This window comes from Microplitis mediator, chromosome 8, assembly GCF_029852145.1.
Source record: "Microplitis mediator isolate UGA2020A chromosome 8, iyMicMedi2.1, whole genome shotgun sequence".
NCBI lineage: Eukaryota > Metazoa > Arthropoda > Insecta > Hymenoptera > Braconidae > Microplitis > Microplitis mediator.
This window is the reverse complement of record NC_079976.1, coordinates 9,495,944-9,510,152: the sequence shown is the minus strand read 5'-3', so window position 1 is coordinate 9,510,152 and position 14,209 is coordinate 9,495,944. Positions and strand designations below refer to the sequence as shown.

At 31.1% G+C, this 14,209-nt stretch overlaps 1 protein-coding gene across 1 annotated transcript; it reads left to right on the top strand.

Annotated features, from left to right (window-relative positions):
- Positions 1 to 1,832: 1,832 nt before the first annotated feature.
- LOC130672944 (uncharacterized) lies at positions 1,833 to 13,776 on the top strand. The gene is made up of 8 exons (XM_057477760.1): positions 1,833 to 1,926; positions 1,989 to 2,771; positions 4,078 to 4,228; positions 4,310 to 4,447; positions 4,523 to 4,764; positions 11,179 to 11,387; positions 12,009 to 12,491; positions 13,287 to 13,776. The coding sequence occupies exons 2-8, from the start codon at positions 2,037 to 2,039 to the stop codon at positions 13,696 to 13,698; spliced, it is 2,370 nt and encodes a 789-aa protein (XP_057333743.1). The 5' UTR covers positions 1,833 to 1,926; positions 1,989 to 2,036; the 3' UTR covers positions 13,699 to 13,776.
- Positions 13,777 to 14,209: the final 433 nt, after the last annotated feature.

Below are 14,209 nucleotides of genomic sequence, written 5' to 3'. Positions count from 1 at the left end.
AAAATTGTACAGGACTTTTTTTTGTAGGGAATTTGATTTCCTACAAAAGAAGTTATGTAAGCCATTACCGTAGAGCTAGTAGTTTTCGAGGGAAATACAATTAAACATCTCAAAATTTAAAAAATCGCTGTTTTATCCAAGATTTTAGTACTTTTTGATAAAATTATGGCCGAAAAAATCTATAACATATCCTGGTTAATATATCATGAAAAATATGCCATGTAAAACAAAACTGTCTCCTACTACATTTCCTCCGTCTTTTCTTCACTTAATCCAATCCAAACAAAGATAATTGTTTCATACTTTTTTTATTTACATATGAATGTGTAATATGTATTTTATACTATACATTATTTGTGATTTCAGCAATGATTTTACCGAAAAGTACTAACATCTTGGATAAAACAGCGATTTTTCAAATTTTGAGATGTTTAATTGGATTTATCTCGAAAATTACTAGCTCTATGGTAATGGCTTACATGACTTCTTTTGTAGGAAATCAAATTCCCTACAAAAAAAGCCCTGTACAATTTTGTCGTAAAGTTAATGGTTTGTGAGTAAAATAAAAGAAACTATGAAATTTGAGAAAAAATTGGCTTCAAGATTTTTTACCGGTGAGGTCGGTTAGAAAACATAAATTAGCTACAAGCACTTTCAAAGAGGAACGATTCCTCTGTGATTTCCACCTATGGTCGATCAAATATCTTAAAATGCCGTAAAACTATAGATAATTAAAAAATAAAATTTAAATTTACGTGTTAATCAAATGGGAAAATTTCAAATTCATTTAGCGAGTACTTAAAATTAAAATTAAGAGCTCATCTTTGGTGAAAAATTTTTTTTTCAATGTGTACAATGATATTTTGACATGAGACTTGGAAAAAAAAAAGTCATCTCAAACGAAGCACCCTAATAAGTATATAAAGTGGTACATCATTTTTTCAGCTTTAAATAAACTTTCAACAAAAAATATTTAAAACTTTGATAATTCTTCATTTCCATTTTTCTTGTTGATTTTCAAGATGTAGAATATTTTTTTTTTTCCTTGAAAAAAATCCCAAAAATAGTATATGTTGTGAAGAAAATTTTGAGCTTGATCTGATCATGTGATTCCGATCCGGTCTATATTTCGTTAAACAAAAAATAAAAAAAAAATGTCTGCCTTCAATGCGTCAAGTTTTTCGTTGTGAAAATATTATTACATAATAGCGAGTAATGGGAGTTTTTTATTAGACAAATACATGATTTTAATGAATATATTTTTTTTATTTTAAATATAAATTATGAATCAAAACTGAATAATAGATACAAACATGCAAAAATTATAACAGGTACCCAGAAACTACATTGTGTTATTCAGGATCAGGATGACATTTTAATTGTCAAAAATTATTCGAATTCAAAAGGATTTCGGGTTTGTAAGATTCTTAAACTAGCTCGAAAATGAGATGAACAAGAAAAAATAAAATACTACGCTAAGTTGTCAATAAATTGGCTTAGAAGTAAGATTGAGGACCAAAAATTTTGGGGAATTTTTGTTTTGATATATGCATCAATATTTTAGTATGGGAGTGGAAAAAAAAGGTTCGTTCAAAACGAATCACCCTAGTATATTTATGTATTCATTAATTTAAAAATTAAAAAATAAATAATTAGAAGAATATGTATAATTCAGTAGGTGATATGTATGACGCACTTGTTTGCTACGTTGTCGTCTTTGTTCTCCAATAACTATTGATATCATTACTAATATTAGTTTTTATAATGACTGATGGCTTATCATTCTGTGAGTGATTAACGAGTAGTTTAAGTGTGAGTTAAGTGGACTCAATAATCATTAAAATATATAAGCTCGCATTGGTCGTCGTGTCCAATCACTGTTTATACGTTTCTGCCACGTATTATCATTCTTATTCTCATTCTCAGGTACGTCTATTTAAAAATTCCAGTAACAACAACAATAAATAATTTATAATAACTTATTACAGATTATAATTAAACATCCCAGCAAATAAATTAAATAACAAAAAATAAAAATGGGCAAATTACCATTTTTATTGGTGATACTCACGATCGTGTACCACTGCCATGCAGAACAATCTTTTTCAATCGGAAATATTATGGGAGTTGGTGACGTTATTCGTGATACCGCCGGTTCCATAAATAGCGTTTACAGGAAATTGCAAGGACCCGATAAAAAAACATTACAGCAGCAAGAACAGGGTATTAAGGACATAAGAGATTCTTTATCAAAAAATCGAGGTGTACTCGGCCATGCTCATCAAAACGCAAAAAACTTTCATAACCAACTTAAGGCTACCGATGAAAGTATTTATGATTTGACGCAAAGCATTCATGAATTGACGGCAACCCAGAAGAAATATCAAATTAGAATTATTTATGCGTTCGATGCAATAAACCGAATATCTGAGGAATTGACTGAAATTCCATTGGCAATTCACGAGATGATGAAAGGTTTACTGAATGATTTTATCGAGTACGTGACAAACGAAGCTGAGCTCAACAGTAGAATGATTGAATTACAGGAATATACAACACGTATTGACAGTTTATACTCCAGATTTTTAGAACATATTAATCCATTCAAACCTTTCGATCCTCATGTTACGAAAGCTTTCACTGGAACTTTATTGTCATACAATCCGGACGAACTGATCAATACTGTTCAAAAAATGCATGATTTACTGGTACCTGGTAGAGCGGGAATAATTTACGACGGACTATTTATGTATATAAAAAATCATCAGAACGTAAGTAATTACTACCTTTGTATGAATATAAGTATGCATGTGTATGAATAGGATGACCCAAAAAACCGACTACTTTCTTTTTTTTTTCGAGTTTCACATTTTTCAGAGCTGAATTTTAATTATTTAGCTGATTGTTCTACAAAAATCAGACCGATAAAAAATTTTTGAGAGATTGTTCAAGAATTTTAAAAATTTCAAAAATGATTAAAATTCGGTTTTTTAAAAAAAAATTTTTGTCTTCTGGCTGAAATATTTTCTATCTATAACATCAAAATCATACTGAAAGTTTTAGCTAAATAGAGAGATTGTTAACCCTTCGTTAATCGCGCTCTTTATAAGATCTCACTTACATTTAAGCAATCATCATAAGTTGAATAGTGGCAGGGCAGCACCACGCTCATAGCGCGAATTACAAAAAGTTAAACGCCGTTCAAGAATTTTAACCATTAATTCATTATACATAACTAATATTTGGAATTTATTTTTTATAACTCAATTATTATCGTTCCTCCAAAATGTAAATTTTGCATAACCAAAATATATTGAATAGTCTTAAACAACAAAATTAGGTAAAATTTGAATAACCAAACAAAGCTCAAAATTGAATGATAAAAGAAAAAGTATGTAAGTAACTAATTTTTACTATGTCTCGGATTCTATTTCACGAAAAGATTGGAACCCGACTGGTTACTGTTCGGCACCCGACTCAGTACGGTGCAGAACAGCAACCCGTCGGGTTCCAATCTTTCCGTGTTTATTTAATCATGATGCAAATTGATGGTGAAAAAATCAAGAAGCTTAAATATTGTTATCTAATGATCGCTTGGAAACGTCCAATAGATGGAAAGTTTCAAAATTCATAAGCGACGTTGAAATATTTAAATTCCGGACTGAAATTTTCAGCATATTCATGGTTTTACGAATATTAACTATTGTAGTCACGAGAAAGAAAAAATTTAGAAAAAAAAAAGTTCAATTCCAATAATTATTGGAATTTTCAAAATTTGTGAATAAGCTCTTAAAATTTTCTTATCTAGCTGATTGTTGCTTCAATGAAAATAGATAAATATTAATAATAATAGTTTGAAATTTCGGCTCGAAACCTACCAATTTTTATTATGCTGCCGACCAAACTTGAAACAGGAAGGGAAGCATCCGGAAAATTATTATGTTCATTAGGATGCTTTGTTTGGAACGACTATACTTTTTTTCTAGTCCATTGTCACAATAATGTTCTAAACATATAAAAAAAAAAATTCTCACCAAAGATGACCTCTTAATTTTAATAATAATTTATTAATTACAGCGATTGGGTTTCGAAAGTAGATGTGACTTAGAACATTCATTTCAAAATAAACTACGCACAATATATAATTTAGTTATTGTCACTGAAATCCGAGCATTTTCAATGATCATGTTTGCCTTAAGGTACCGGGAAATATCTAACCACTTCGTGTGTAAATATAAATAATTCTTTTCTTACTCAAGTACTAAAAAAATAATTCTTGACTAATTAAAATTTTTTAATTTTACAACAGTGAGGTTTAAGTCGCAAAAGATTTCTGCGGTAAAGCAGGTAATGAAACGTTTGTCTAATTATTTGGAAGCTATGAAAACGGCCATGGGGACATCGTCGAGGGAACTTTTCCGCTGCGACCCGTCTAAACAGATAATAGGTATTGTTATATTCATTTATTTTCATCCAATTAAATTAATAAATTATTAAAATATAACGATGTTGTTATTTAAAGATGAAACATCATTCCGGTTGAACAATTTGTTTGGAAAGTACTACGTTAATACCAAACAACTGTTCAATACATGTGAGGTTGAAGCGGAAGAAATACAAACGGAAAATGCTATTGAGGATCTAGAGAGATTCGATGAAGACAAATCGACATTTTTTGTTCCGTTTTACAGACCTAGGTATCAATGTAATGGTATATTACATGATTGTGTGAAGGCAGATCGTGACTACAAATTTTGTGAATCGGTAAGTATGTTTATTATAATTGCATATACTCAATTCAACAAAAATTGGGAGCCAAATGGGTTTTCAATAAGTCTGAAAATTTTAATTATAAATTATATATATACTGGTATTAAGAGTAACGTGTGGGTGTTGCTTCAGTTGATTATTCGCGGAGGCTGCGTAACATTTAACCCGACGACATAATACCCGCGACAAAATACCCTTTTATTTCGATTATTTTACCATTGTAATTTTTTTTTTAAATGTTTTATCACGTAGATATTTTGTTTAAAAATATTTCGTGATGAGGATATTTTGTCGCAGGGATATTTTGTCTGGTGATATTAAAGCGTCCTACTTGCCAACAGAACCGTGGGTAATTAAATTTGAGTACATTATCAAGTAATATATGCATTCAAAATGATAGATACATTTATTAATAACGTAGAATATTTCAATTTGCGGGTATTTTGTCGTGAGTATATTGTTACGGGTGTTTTAGTTTGCGGGTGTTCTGTCGGGGGTGTTTTGGTTTACGGTTATTTTGGCAGCGGGTATTTTGGCATTAGGTCAATTGTCGTGTTAACTTCGCGGAAACCGTATGAAAAAAAAAAAAAAAGTTAGAAAAATATCTAAAAAAGGTTGACATTTCGAGAGATAGTAACTATCCACTGAATCGCAGTAAATTTCTCTAATTCAATTTTAGAGAGCAAAATTTTCATTTTGTCTTTTAATTCCATCCTATAATATTTTCGTATTTGTATTTCTTTTAATATTAAGATTTTATGAAAGTTCGACATTGTCTCAAATTTCGAAGTTCGACGTGTCGAACTTTTTCAGACTTTTCTTACACGGAGAGATTTCTGATTATTTTAAAATCTCTGGATCCCGTTTTAGATCGAATCAAATAAAGAAAAACAAAATAATATTAAAGACGAAGTGTCGCGAGTTCAGAAAATATCTACTTGGAGATTTATCTATTGTTATTTATCGTTTGAAGATGAGGGAACAATAGAAGAGTTTATGTAAAAAAAACTCGACAAAGATTCAGCTCTCTTTTATCTAATAGTAGTTCACTCTAAAAAAATAATTTAAACACGAAATTTTTCTACTTTCATTTTTTGTAATTCGGAATATCAAAATAGTGTCTTATACATCATATGATATCGGTATTATATTCGATATCACTAGATGTGTACAATAGTTTATATAATTAATGCACGAAGAAAGACGCTGTTAAATGTCTGAAGTCAGCGTCATGTAGTCAGAGATATAAAAATAATTTACTTTATTATTATTAAAAAAGATTTATACTTTATAAAATTAGACACCTTGCTTAATATTATTCGCTCAAAAACACTTAACTCAATGAAAAAAATCTGGGCGTCGGTTGACCCTGCGGGCCAGCCCCAAAACTTCCCGCTGTTATCGAGCTCAAGGAGCTTGAAAACATTACTGTGAATATATTTCCGAGCTCTTCGAGCTCGAAAATACAATTACCTGGGATTAATTTTTATGAGCTTTTCAAGCTCTACCAAGTTTCGTATTTTGCTAAAGTTTGACAAATTAAGAATCGAAAATTATTAATGAAGAAGCGGTTTTCAAATTTTTATTCTCGATTATGTTCAATGAAATAAATGTATCGAGACAGAAATCAATGTCAGTGATCAAAATCAAGATTTGAGTGAGTTTTGACTTGGGTCAGAGCAATAATATATGAAATATCCGAGAAACACATTAAAAACTGGGTTTTCTCAATTTTTTGCTGATAATATGGTTTAAACTAAAAAACAAGTTAGATGACATTCTATGATGATCGAAAGAGACTATAAAGAGGAATAGTTGGTATGATTTCAGACATATTTAGTACACTATATTTTGATTTATCCGGAAAAAATAACGTTTTATGTTATTTTTTTAACTTTTCAGCGCCGATATCTTTTGAACTAATGAACCGATTTTAACGTTTGAGGTAGCAATTGGCGCGTTTTCTCGAATTCTAGAGCTGATATAATTTTGAAATCGATCCGTTCAGCCGTTTCGGAGATATTTGGAAAAACCCTTTTTCACCATTTCTTTCTCCAACGATATCTCTCGAACAAATTAACCGATTGAGATGGTTAAGGCGGCAATCGACGCGTTTTATCAAGTTCTAGAGCTGATTAGATTTTGAAGTTGATCGTTCAACTCGTTTCTGAGAAATCAATAAAAAACTAAAAAAAAAAAATTTTTTTTTTTTCGTAATTCGCCGATATTTTCGAGTCTACTTGATCAAATGATCTGAAATTTTCAGGAAAGTTGACGGCCAACAAGTTCTTTCGATTGCTATCTTAACCATATAAATCGGTTCATTAGTTAAAAAGTTACAAAGAGTTTACACACACACACACACACACACACACACACACACACACACATACATACACTCGGACATCGTTTTGAATATAGTCAGAATAGCTTCCTAGAACCTCAAAGCGTCGACATCTGATGAAAACTCGATTTTTGAAAATCGGACTGTAAACAATAACTTCCCGAATTTTTCGAAAACCATCGATTTTCTTAGCGGGAAATTAAAAAAGTTATCGATGGTGTTATGACGTATCAATTTATAGAGGTATAGAAGGTGTTATAAAATTCAGCTGACGTTGTCTTGATCTGCACATGTATGTGGTGAATTACTAAATGCGCGTGTACAGTCTAGAAATTTTGGTCTGTTAATAAGGCAGCTAAATTCAAAGTGACGTCATAAGAGCGAAGGGTAATAGATTAGTTATTGACTTGAATTATTGTGAAGGGATAGCATCCGCTGATTTCATTTAAATTCAGTGGTTCTATAAAAAACGGGTATTTTCATGTATATGGGGCATTCCATACCAAATCAGCCACTTTTTGAGGTCACCTCCTCCGATATTTTTGAAAAATTTATATGTTTTAGAGGCTGATAAAAAACGCTCTCATGAATTTTTGAAAATTTTTTTGACTACTCGTTTCCGAGATACCGATTTTTTTTAAAATACGAGGTTTTTTTTTCAAACGGTTATGACTTCGCGACAAATACACCAATCGGATCGTTTTATTTTTCAAAATATTCGTTTTTGAATGTTCTTTCAAGAAAAAAATCCGTTTTTATTCTCAATCAATTCCTTCATTGTTAATTTTAAGTTTTAAGCAAAAAAAACATTCTTTCGAAATGTATGCCCCCTTCAATTTTTTTGAAAAATTTCTTAAAAAAACTTGGATGAATTTAGAAAATTTTAAGACTAATCCAATCGTGGGCAAACAATTCGTTCTATTTTTTTTCCCTAAATATTATTTTTCGACTTAATTTGACCAATAAACATTCTCAGATCAGTCCATTTAGCTGCTATGATTTTTTTTAAATACTGTGCCGTTCGGAGTATACTATTTTTTGAAATTTTTCTACTCATTCAGAAAATGAATTTTAAAAATCAACTGAGAACTACTTATGAGTTATCTTTACTACCTAGGAGAGGTGACACGTGGCCTTATTAGGACGATAGCCAATAAGGAAAAAAAAACCCCAGGAAAGGATAGTATATGAAATTGATCCGCATTGAAACCCCAAACTAGAATTTGTGTTTTGACAATTCACAAATTGTTTAAGCTTAAAAAAAAATAAACATCGTTTATTACTTTGGGGTTTAAATGCGTTTCAATTGCATATACTATCCTTTCCTGGGGTTTTTTTCCTTATTGGCTATCGTCCTAATAAAGCCACGCGTCACCTCTCCTAGGTAGTAAAGATAACTCATAAGTAGTTCTCAGTTGATTTTTAAAATTCATTTTCTGAATGAGTAGAAAAATTTCAAAAAATAGTATACTCCGAACGACACAGTATTTAAAAAAATCATAGCAGCTAAATGGACTGATCTGAGAATGTTTATTGGTCAAATTAAGTCGAAAAATAATATTTAGGGAAAAAAAATAGAACGAATTGTTTGCCCACGATTGGATTAGTCTTAAAATTTTCTAAATTCATCCAAGTTTTTTTAAGAAATTTTTCAAAAAAATTGAAGGGGGCATACATTTCGAAAGAATGTTTTTTTTGCTTAAAACTTAAAATTAACAATGAAGGAATTGATTGAGAATAAAAACGGATTTTTTTCTTGAAAGAACATTCAAAAACGAATATTTTGAAAAATAAAACGATCCGATTGGTGTATTTGTCGCGAAGTCATAACCGTTTGAAAAAAAAACCTCGTATTTTAAAAAAAAATCGGTATCTCGGAAACGAGTAGTCAAAAAAATTTTCAAAAATTCATGAGAGCGTTTTTTATCAGCCTCTAAAACATATAAATTTTTCAAAAATATCGGAGGAGGTGACCTCAAAAAGTGGCTGATTTGGTATGGAATGCCCCATATATTGTAATATTTGTAACTTATAAATTAATATTACTTTTACACTACAATAATAACACACTTACATTAGACATAATAACACCACAATTAACAGCAGTAAAAGAAATAAAGAGCAATATATAGTTTATTGAATACAGATATGTGCTGTTTAGTTGTCAATATGAGACTGACTGACTTTAGTCGCGCATCTATAAAACAAGAGAAGAAGGCATTTGTTTTCTAGTCATTTAAATATTTTAAAAGATCAGTTTCACATTCGTTACAATATATTAAACCGCTTGTTTGACGAATCAATTTAACATAAAATTTTACGAGGCTTTTAGCCAGTTAGTGCGTATTCTTTGGCATGTGTTGCATAACATTTATTCGTTCATCTGTGAGTTGTATTTTTGGAGAGCAAACCAAATATAAAAACGAATATCAGTACTCCTTCAATTCTTGCCCCTTGCTGCTGATTATTTATTATATTTTTATTATTTATTTATCCCACAGATTAGTATTTTTATGTATTATATTAAAATTTATGTTGAGGGGCAAGGTTCATAGTGCTAGTATGTTCCAGAAGTTACCAGAATGTATTAGCTATACTAATGACCATTGCCAATCTATGTATAGTGGTTAGTTCTTACCAGTACACCATCCTAAACGGACGTGTATCTTGTATCCATATATATTGTAATATACCTGTAATATACTTAACGTAATAACCACGAATACTAATATCTTATTTATTAATAACCTGCCTGTCTTTATCATCAATTTAATATTCCTAGACATTAACCCTTACAAGTTCATAACTATTCCAAGACAGTAAAAATGTTTTTGTTTATTTATATCTATCTATCTATTTTGATCTTATTCAACATAAAAGTAATACATAAGACAGAAATTGTGTATATTTTTGTGTTTTTGAGATAGGGACACATATCCCTATGTGTGCCTTCAGGTATATATTTTTCAATGGATTACAATAAAATACTTCACGCTTTTATTACTAAATAAACACAAACTATGATAGAAAATACAATATATTAATAGTATATTGTGTGACAAGGGATGAAACAAGACGATTTCAGACTAGGGTGAGGTTGGCTGCCCGAGCCGCTGATGAGGGCTGACATCACCCGCAGTCTGAAATCGTGTTTTATCCTGAGTCACACACTATATTTTTCATGATTACCTGCATCGGAACTTCAAGATTCAGTGTCAGCAGCCAGTAAGAAACAAGTTAATTTCAAGCCGATGATGCGGAGAACTGTTTAAGAATGAGAAATATGTGATTTACAGTCACTTATTAAATAGTAAATAAGACAAAAATATTATTTTCACTGATTTTTTAGTAATTTTATTTGGTTAATTAAAACTGTCACTTAAAAAATGAAATGAGTAAACTGAAGTGAAAAGTAAACAAATGAGAGTAATAAGGCTGCAAATGACCATTAAATATAACTGACACTGGGCAGAAACAATTGTATTTCTTCCCTTGGGAAGAAACACGCATGTTTCTGCCCGCTGTATGAAAGTATTTTTGAATTACGAATTCGCAAGCAGTTGTTTGCAGCATCGGCTTGAAATTAGCTCGTTTCGACGGGCTGTAGAGACACTGGAACTTCAAGTTTCGATGCTTGTATCATGAAAATGTGTATACTTATTTATGATACTAAATATTATGAAATTCTACAAAACAATTACGATCGCAAGTATAACATAAATGACCATTACATAGAGAGCATGTATTATTTATGCGATTTTTCAGTCGACGTTTAGCACACAGGATTTTTTCTATTACTCACTTTTACCATTACATGTGAAGGTGTTTTGCGAAAACTTAAAAACGTAATTAAAAATTATAAATCTAAAAAAGATTTTACCTGGCCAGTATATTATTGTAAATCGGAAAAATTATGCGGGGACAAACGTGTCACTTATGTGTGAAAGGGTTAGTGAAACTCAGAAATTGGACAATTTGGAAAATCAATATTTTAAATTTACTTAATTTTGTTATATAGGTATTATAATACATATATACTTCTATTAATAAAAAATAATCCCCAGAATATAGGTACCATGAGACGTTATAGCTTCGCTATAAATAGTACATCATTTCCAACTAAACCAACTGATTGTAACGGACGTTACATCGATACACTGACTCAGCCTAAATGTCCGAATCTGATATGCCAATGCTCTGAAGAAAGTGCTCAATCCATCGCAACACGTGCCATCAATTTAATGCCTCAAATGGCGGACATTGAAAATAACATGTAAGAATAATTTCAATAATTTTAATTCTTCCGATCGATAAAAAGTTATCAAAAATTTGTTTTTATCTTAGTATTGTCATGTTAGCACTCATTTCGAAGGAAATTCGATAGTTTTTATTAACACACTTTTTGTTTAGAAAAAAAAAGTCTGATAAAGGATTGACCCTGCGGACCAGCCCCAAAAACTCTCTGCTGTTATCGAGCTTAAGGAGCTCAAAAACATTATTGTCAATACGTGTTCAAGCTCTTTAAGCTCCACAACAGATTTGTTCAAAAGTTACAGAACATTTATAGTCTTTAAATCTGAAACAGTGAAAACCACTGACAAGTAGTGTATATACACTGTTTCAGATTTAAAGAGTATACATACGTACGTGCGTACACTCGGACATCATCTTGAAAATAGTAAGAATAGCTTCCTAGGACCTCAAAACGTCGAGATCTGTTGAAAACTCGATTTTCAAAAACCAGACCGAAACCAATAACTTCCCTTTTTTTTGAAAATTTTCAATTTTCTTAGCGGGAAGTTAGAAAGTTTAATTTTATCAAACAATGAAATCTAAAAATTGAAATATTATTATTATTATTATTATTATTATTATTATTATTATTAAATTTCAGGGTTGTTACAAATGTTCGTTTGGTAAAAAAATACAATATGGTCCATTTGGAAATTGAACAGGGTAGATTACTAAGCGAAGGTAGCATAGACGATGAATCAAAAGAAGCTGTGCCAATTGGTAAATTCCGTTATTTCCAAAATGTACCAGAAGGTTCATTCGTTAAACTATCCGATGCCGTAGACGATAATATAATACCATTAACATACGACGTTGATTACACATATCTTTTCCGCAACCGTGATACAATGAACCTGGATGACATTGTGCTTGAAAAGGGTTACGTTGTTACTGGAGTTAAATTCGGTACTGCTGAACTTAATCCCGCAGATATTAACGAAAAGAATAAAAGTCCAATACAATTGGAAGTATTTGGGACGCCATTTGATTATGATACTGGAAAATTGATACCAACCGAAACCAATCCGACGAAACTTTTCAAAGCTGTCGATATGTCAAAACATGAAGAGTATACTTTCGGAAGGTAAATCATCATCATTATTATTATTAAGGGGAAAGTTTATAGTACCTTATACATCTTATGGAATCGGTATTATACTCAAGTGTGGGTTTGGCCAACTGAATCACCCTGGAAACAGCCTGGAAACACCCAGGGAGTGGAAACACGGTGGAATCACGGTGGATCCAGGGTGGGTACACGGTGGGTTTGTGCCATTTTATCACGGTGGTTACACGGTGTACCCACCCTGATTCCACGGTGTATCCACAGTGATTACGCGGTGTACGTGGAATCACGGTGGGTACACCGTGTAACCACCGTGGAATCAGGGTGATAAAATGAAAAAACCCACCGTGTAACCACCGTGGATCCACCGTGATTCCACCGTGTTTCCAGGGTATGTCCAGGGTGATTCAAAACCGCCAGGGATGTCACAAAAATAATAACTAATAACTAAGCAGAATTGATGCTTAATGGCGCTTCCCGCGTGAATAGAAGAAAGTCATTTTTTTTAACACAATTCAACTGTCGCTTCAACACTTTTTGTGTTGATTTCAAAGTAAAACTTAATAAATGTTGATAATTTAAATTTATGTACTAGGTAACACTTTTAAAGTGTTGAATAGTAGATCGATTAAAAACTTGAAAGTAACACAGAGAATTGTGTTGATTTGACACAAAATAATCAAAACAAAAAATTTAACACGGACCGTTTTCAACACAGATACTCAATATTTTTTACTGTGATTTTGCCACTCTTTACTATTTTATAGGTAGTGTTTATCATTTTTTAAATTAATTTAAAATATCTTTTTAAAGGACACCAGTAGATATTTCTAATAGCGATGATTCAATAAAGATGCCTCAGAATACAAAAACATCTAAACCAAATCAGTCAATTAGATTCCAAACTACCTCTTGGGATAAAGATTTGGGACAGACTGTTGTTCCATACTTTGATACTTTGCCTGCTTTAGTAACAACAAAAAGAACCGTTGCACTGGATGGTGTTGGTATTTTCCATCGTGGTTCACCAGGTTACGGTGGTTTTATAGCTCCTAAAATTTTCACCGTCGATCATTCCAAGTACATTAAATCCGCCATAAGCGATGAAGACATAGAAAAATATTCAATGTCTTGGATAATAAATGACCCAGAAGAAGAACCAACACCAGCAGCCATACGAGCATACTTAAGAAAACTCGAAGAGTTGAGTCAAAGAAAATCTTAAATTTGACTTGATTAAACTTAATTTTCTTTGAAGTCGATATGCCGACAACTGTATTCCACATTTCAACTTTTTTTGACTTAATATTGACTTAATCTTGACTTTTTTTAACTTTTTTGACTTAGATTAGACTTTTTTTTGACTTAAATTGTTTAGTTTCCTTTAATTTAACTTCTTTTGGCTTAAATTATTTCATTGATTTATTTTGTCTTAAAAAAACAACTTGTTATCGATTCGAAATCTAGTTCTATATTTGACTTAATTTTAACTTAGAAATTAAGTCAAATCGAATGTGGTTTTTATACTCATTTATTAATTAAACTAATCTAAAATTAAAACTCAATTTCAATTATAGCAAATTTTTTAAAAATTATTTCTGATTAAATTAAAATTATTGTAAACAAAATTTTTATTGCAATGATTTTTTTTTATTCTGTTCCTGAAGAATTTGTATAAGATCTTGTTTACAATATCATTCATTTTCATATTGATTAACCAATTCTGCAATAAACGT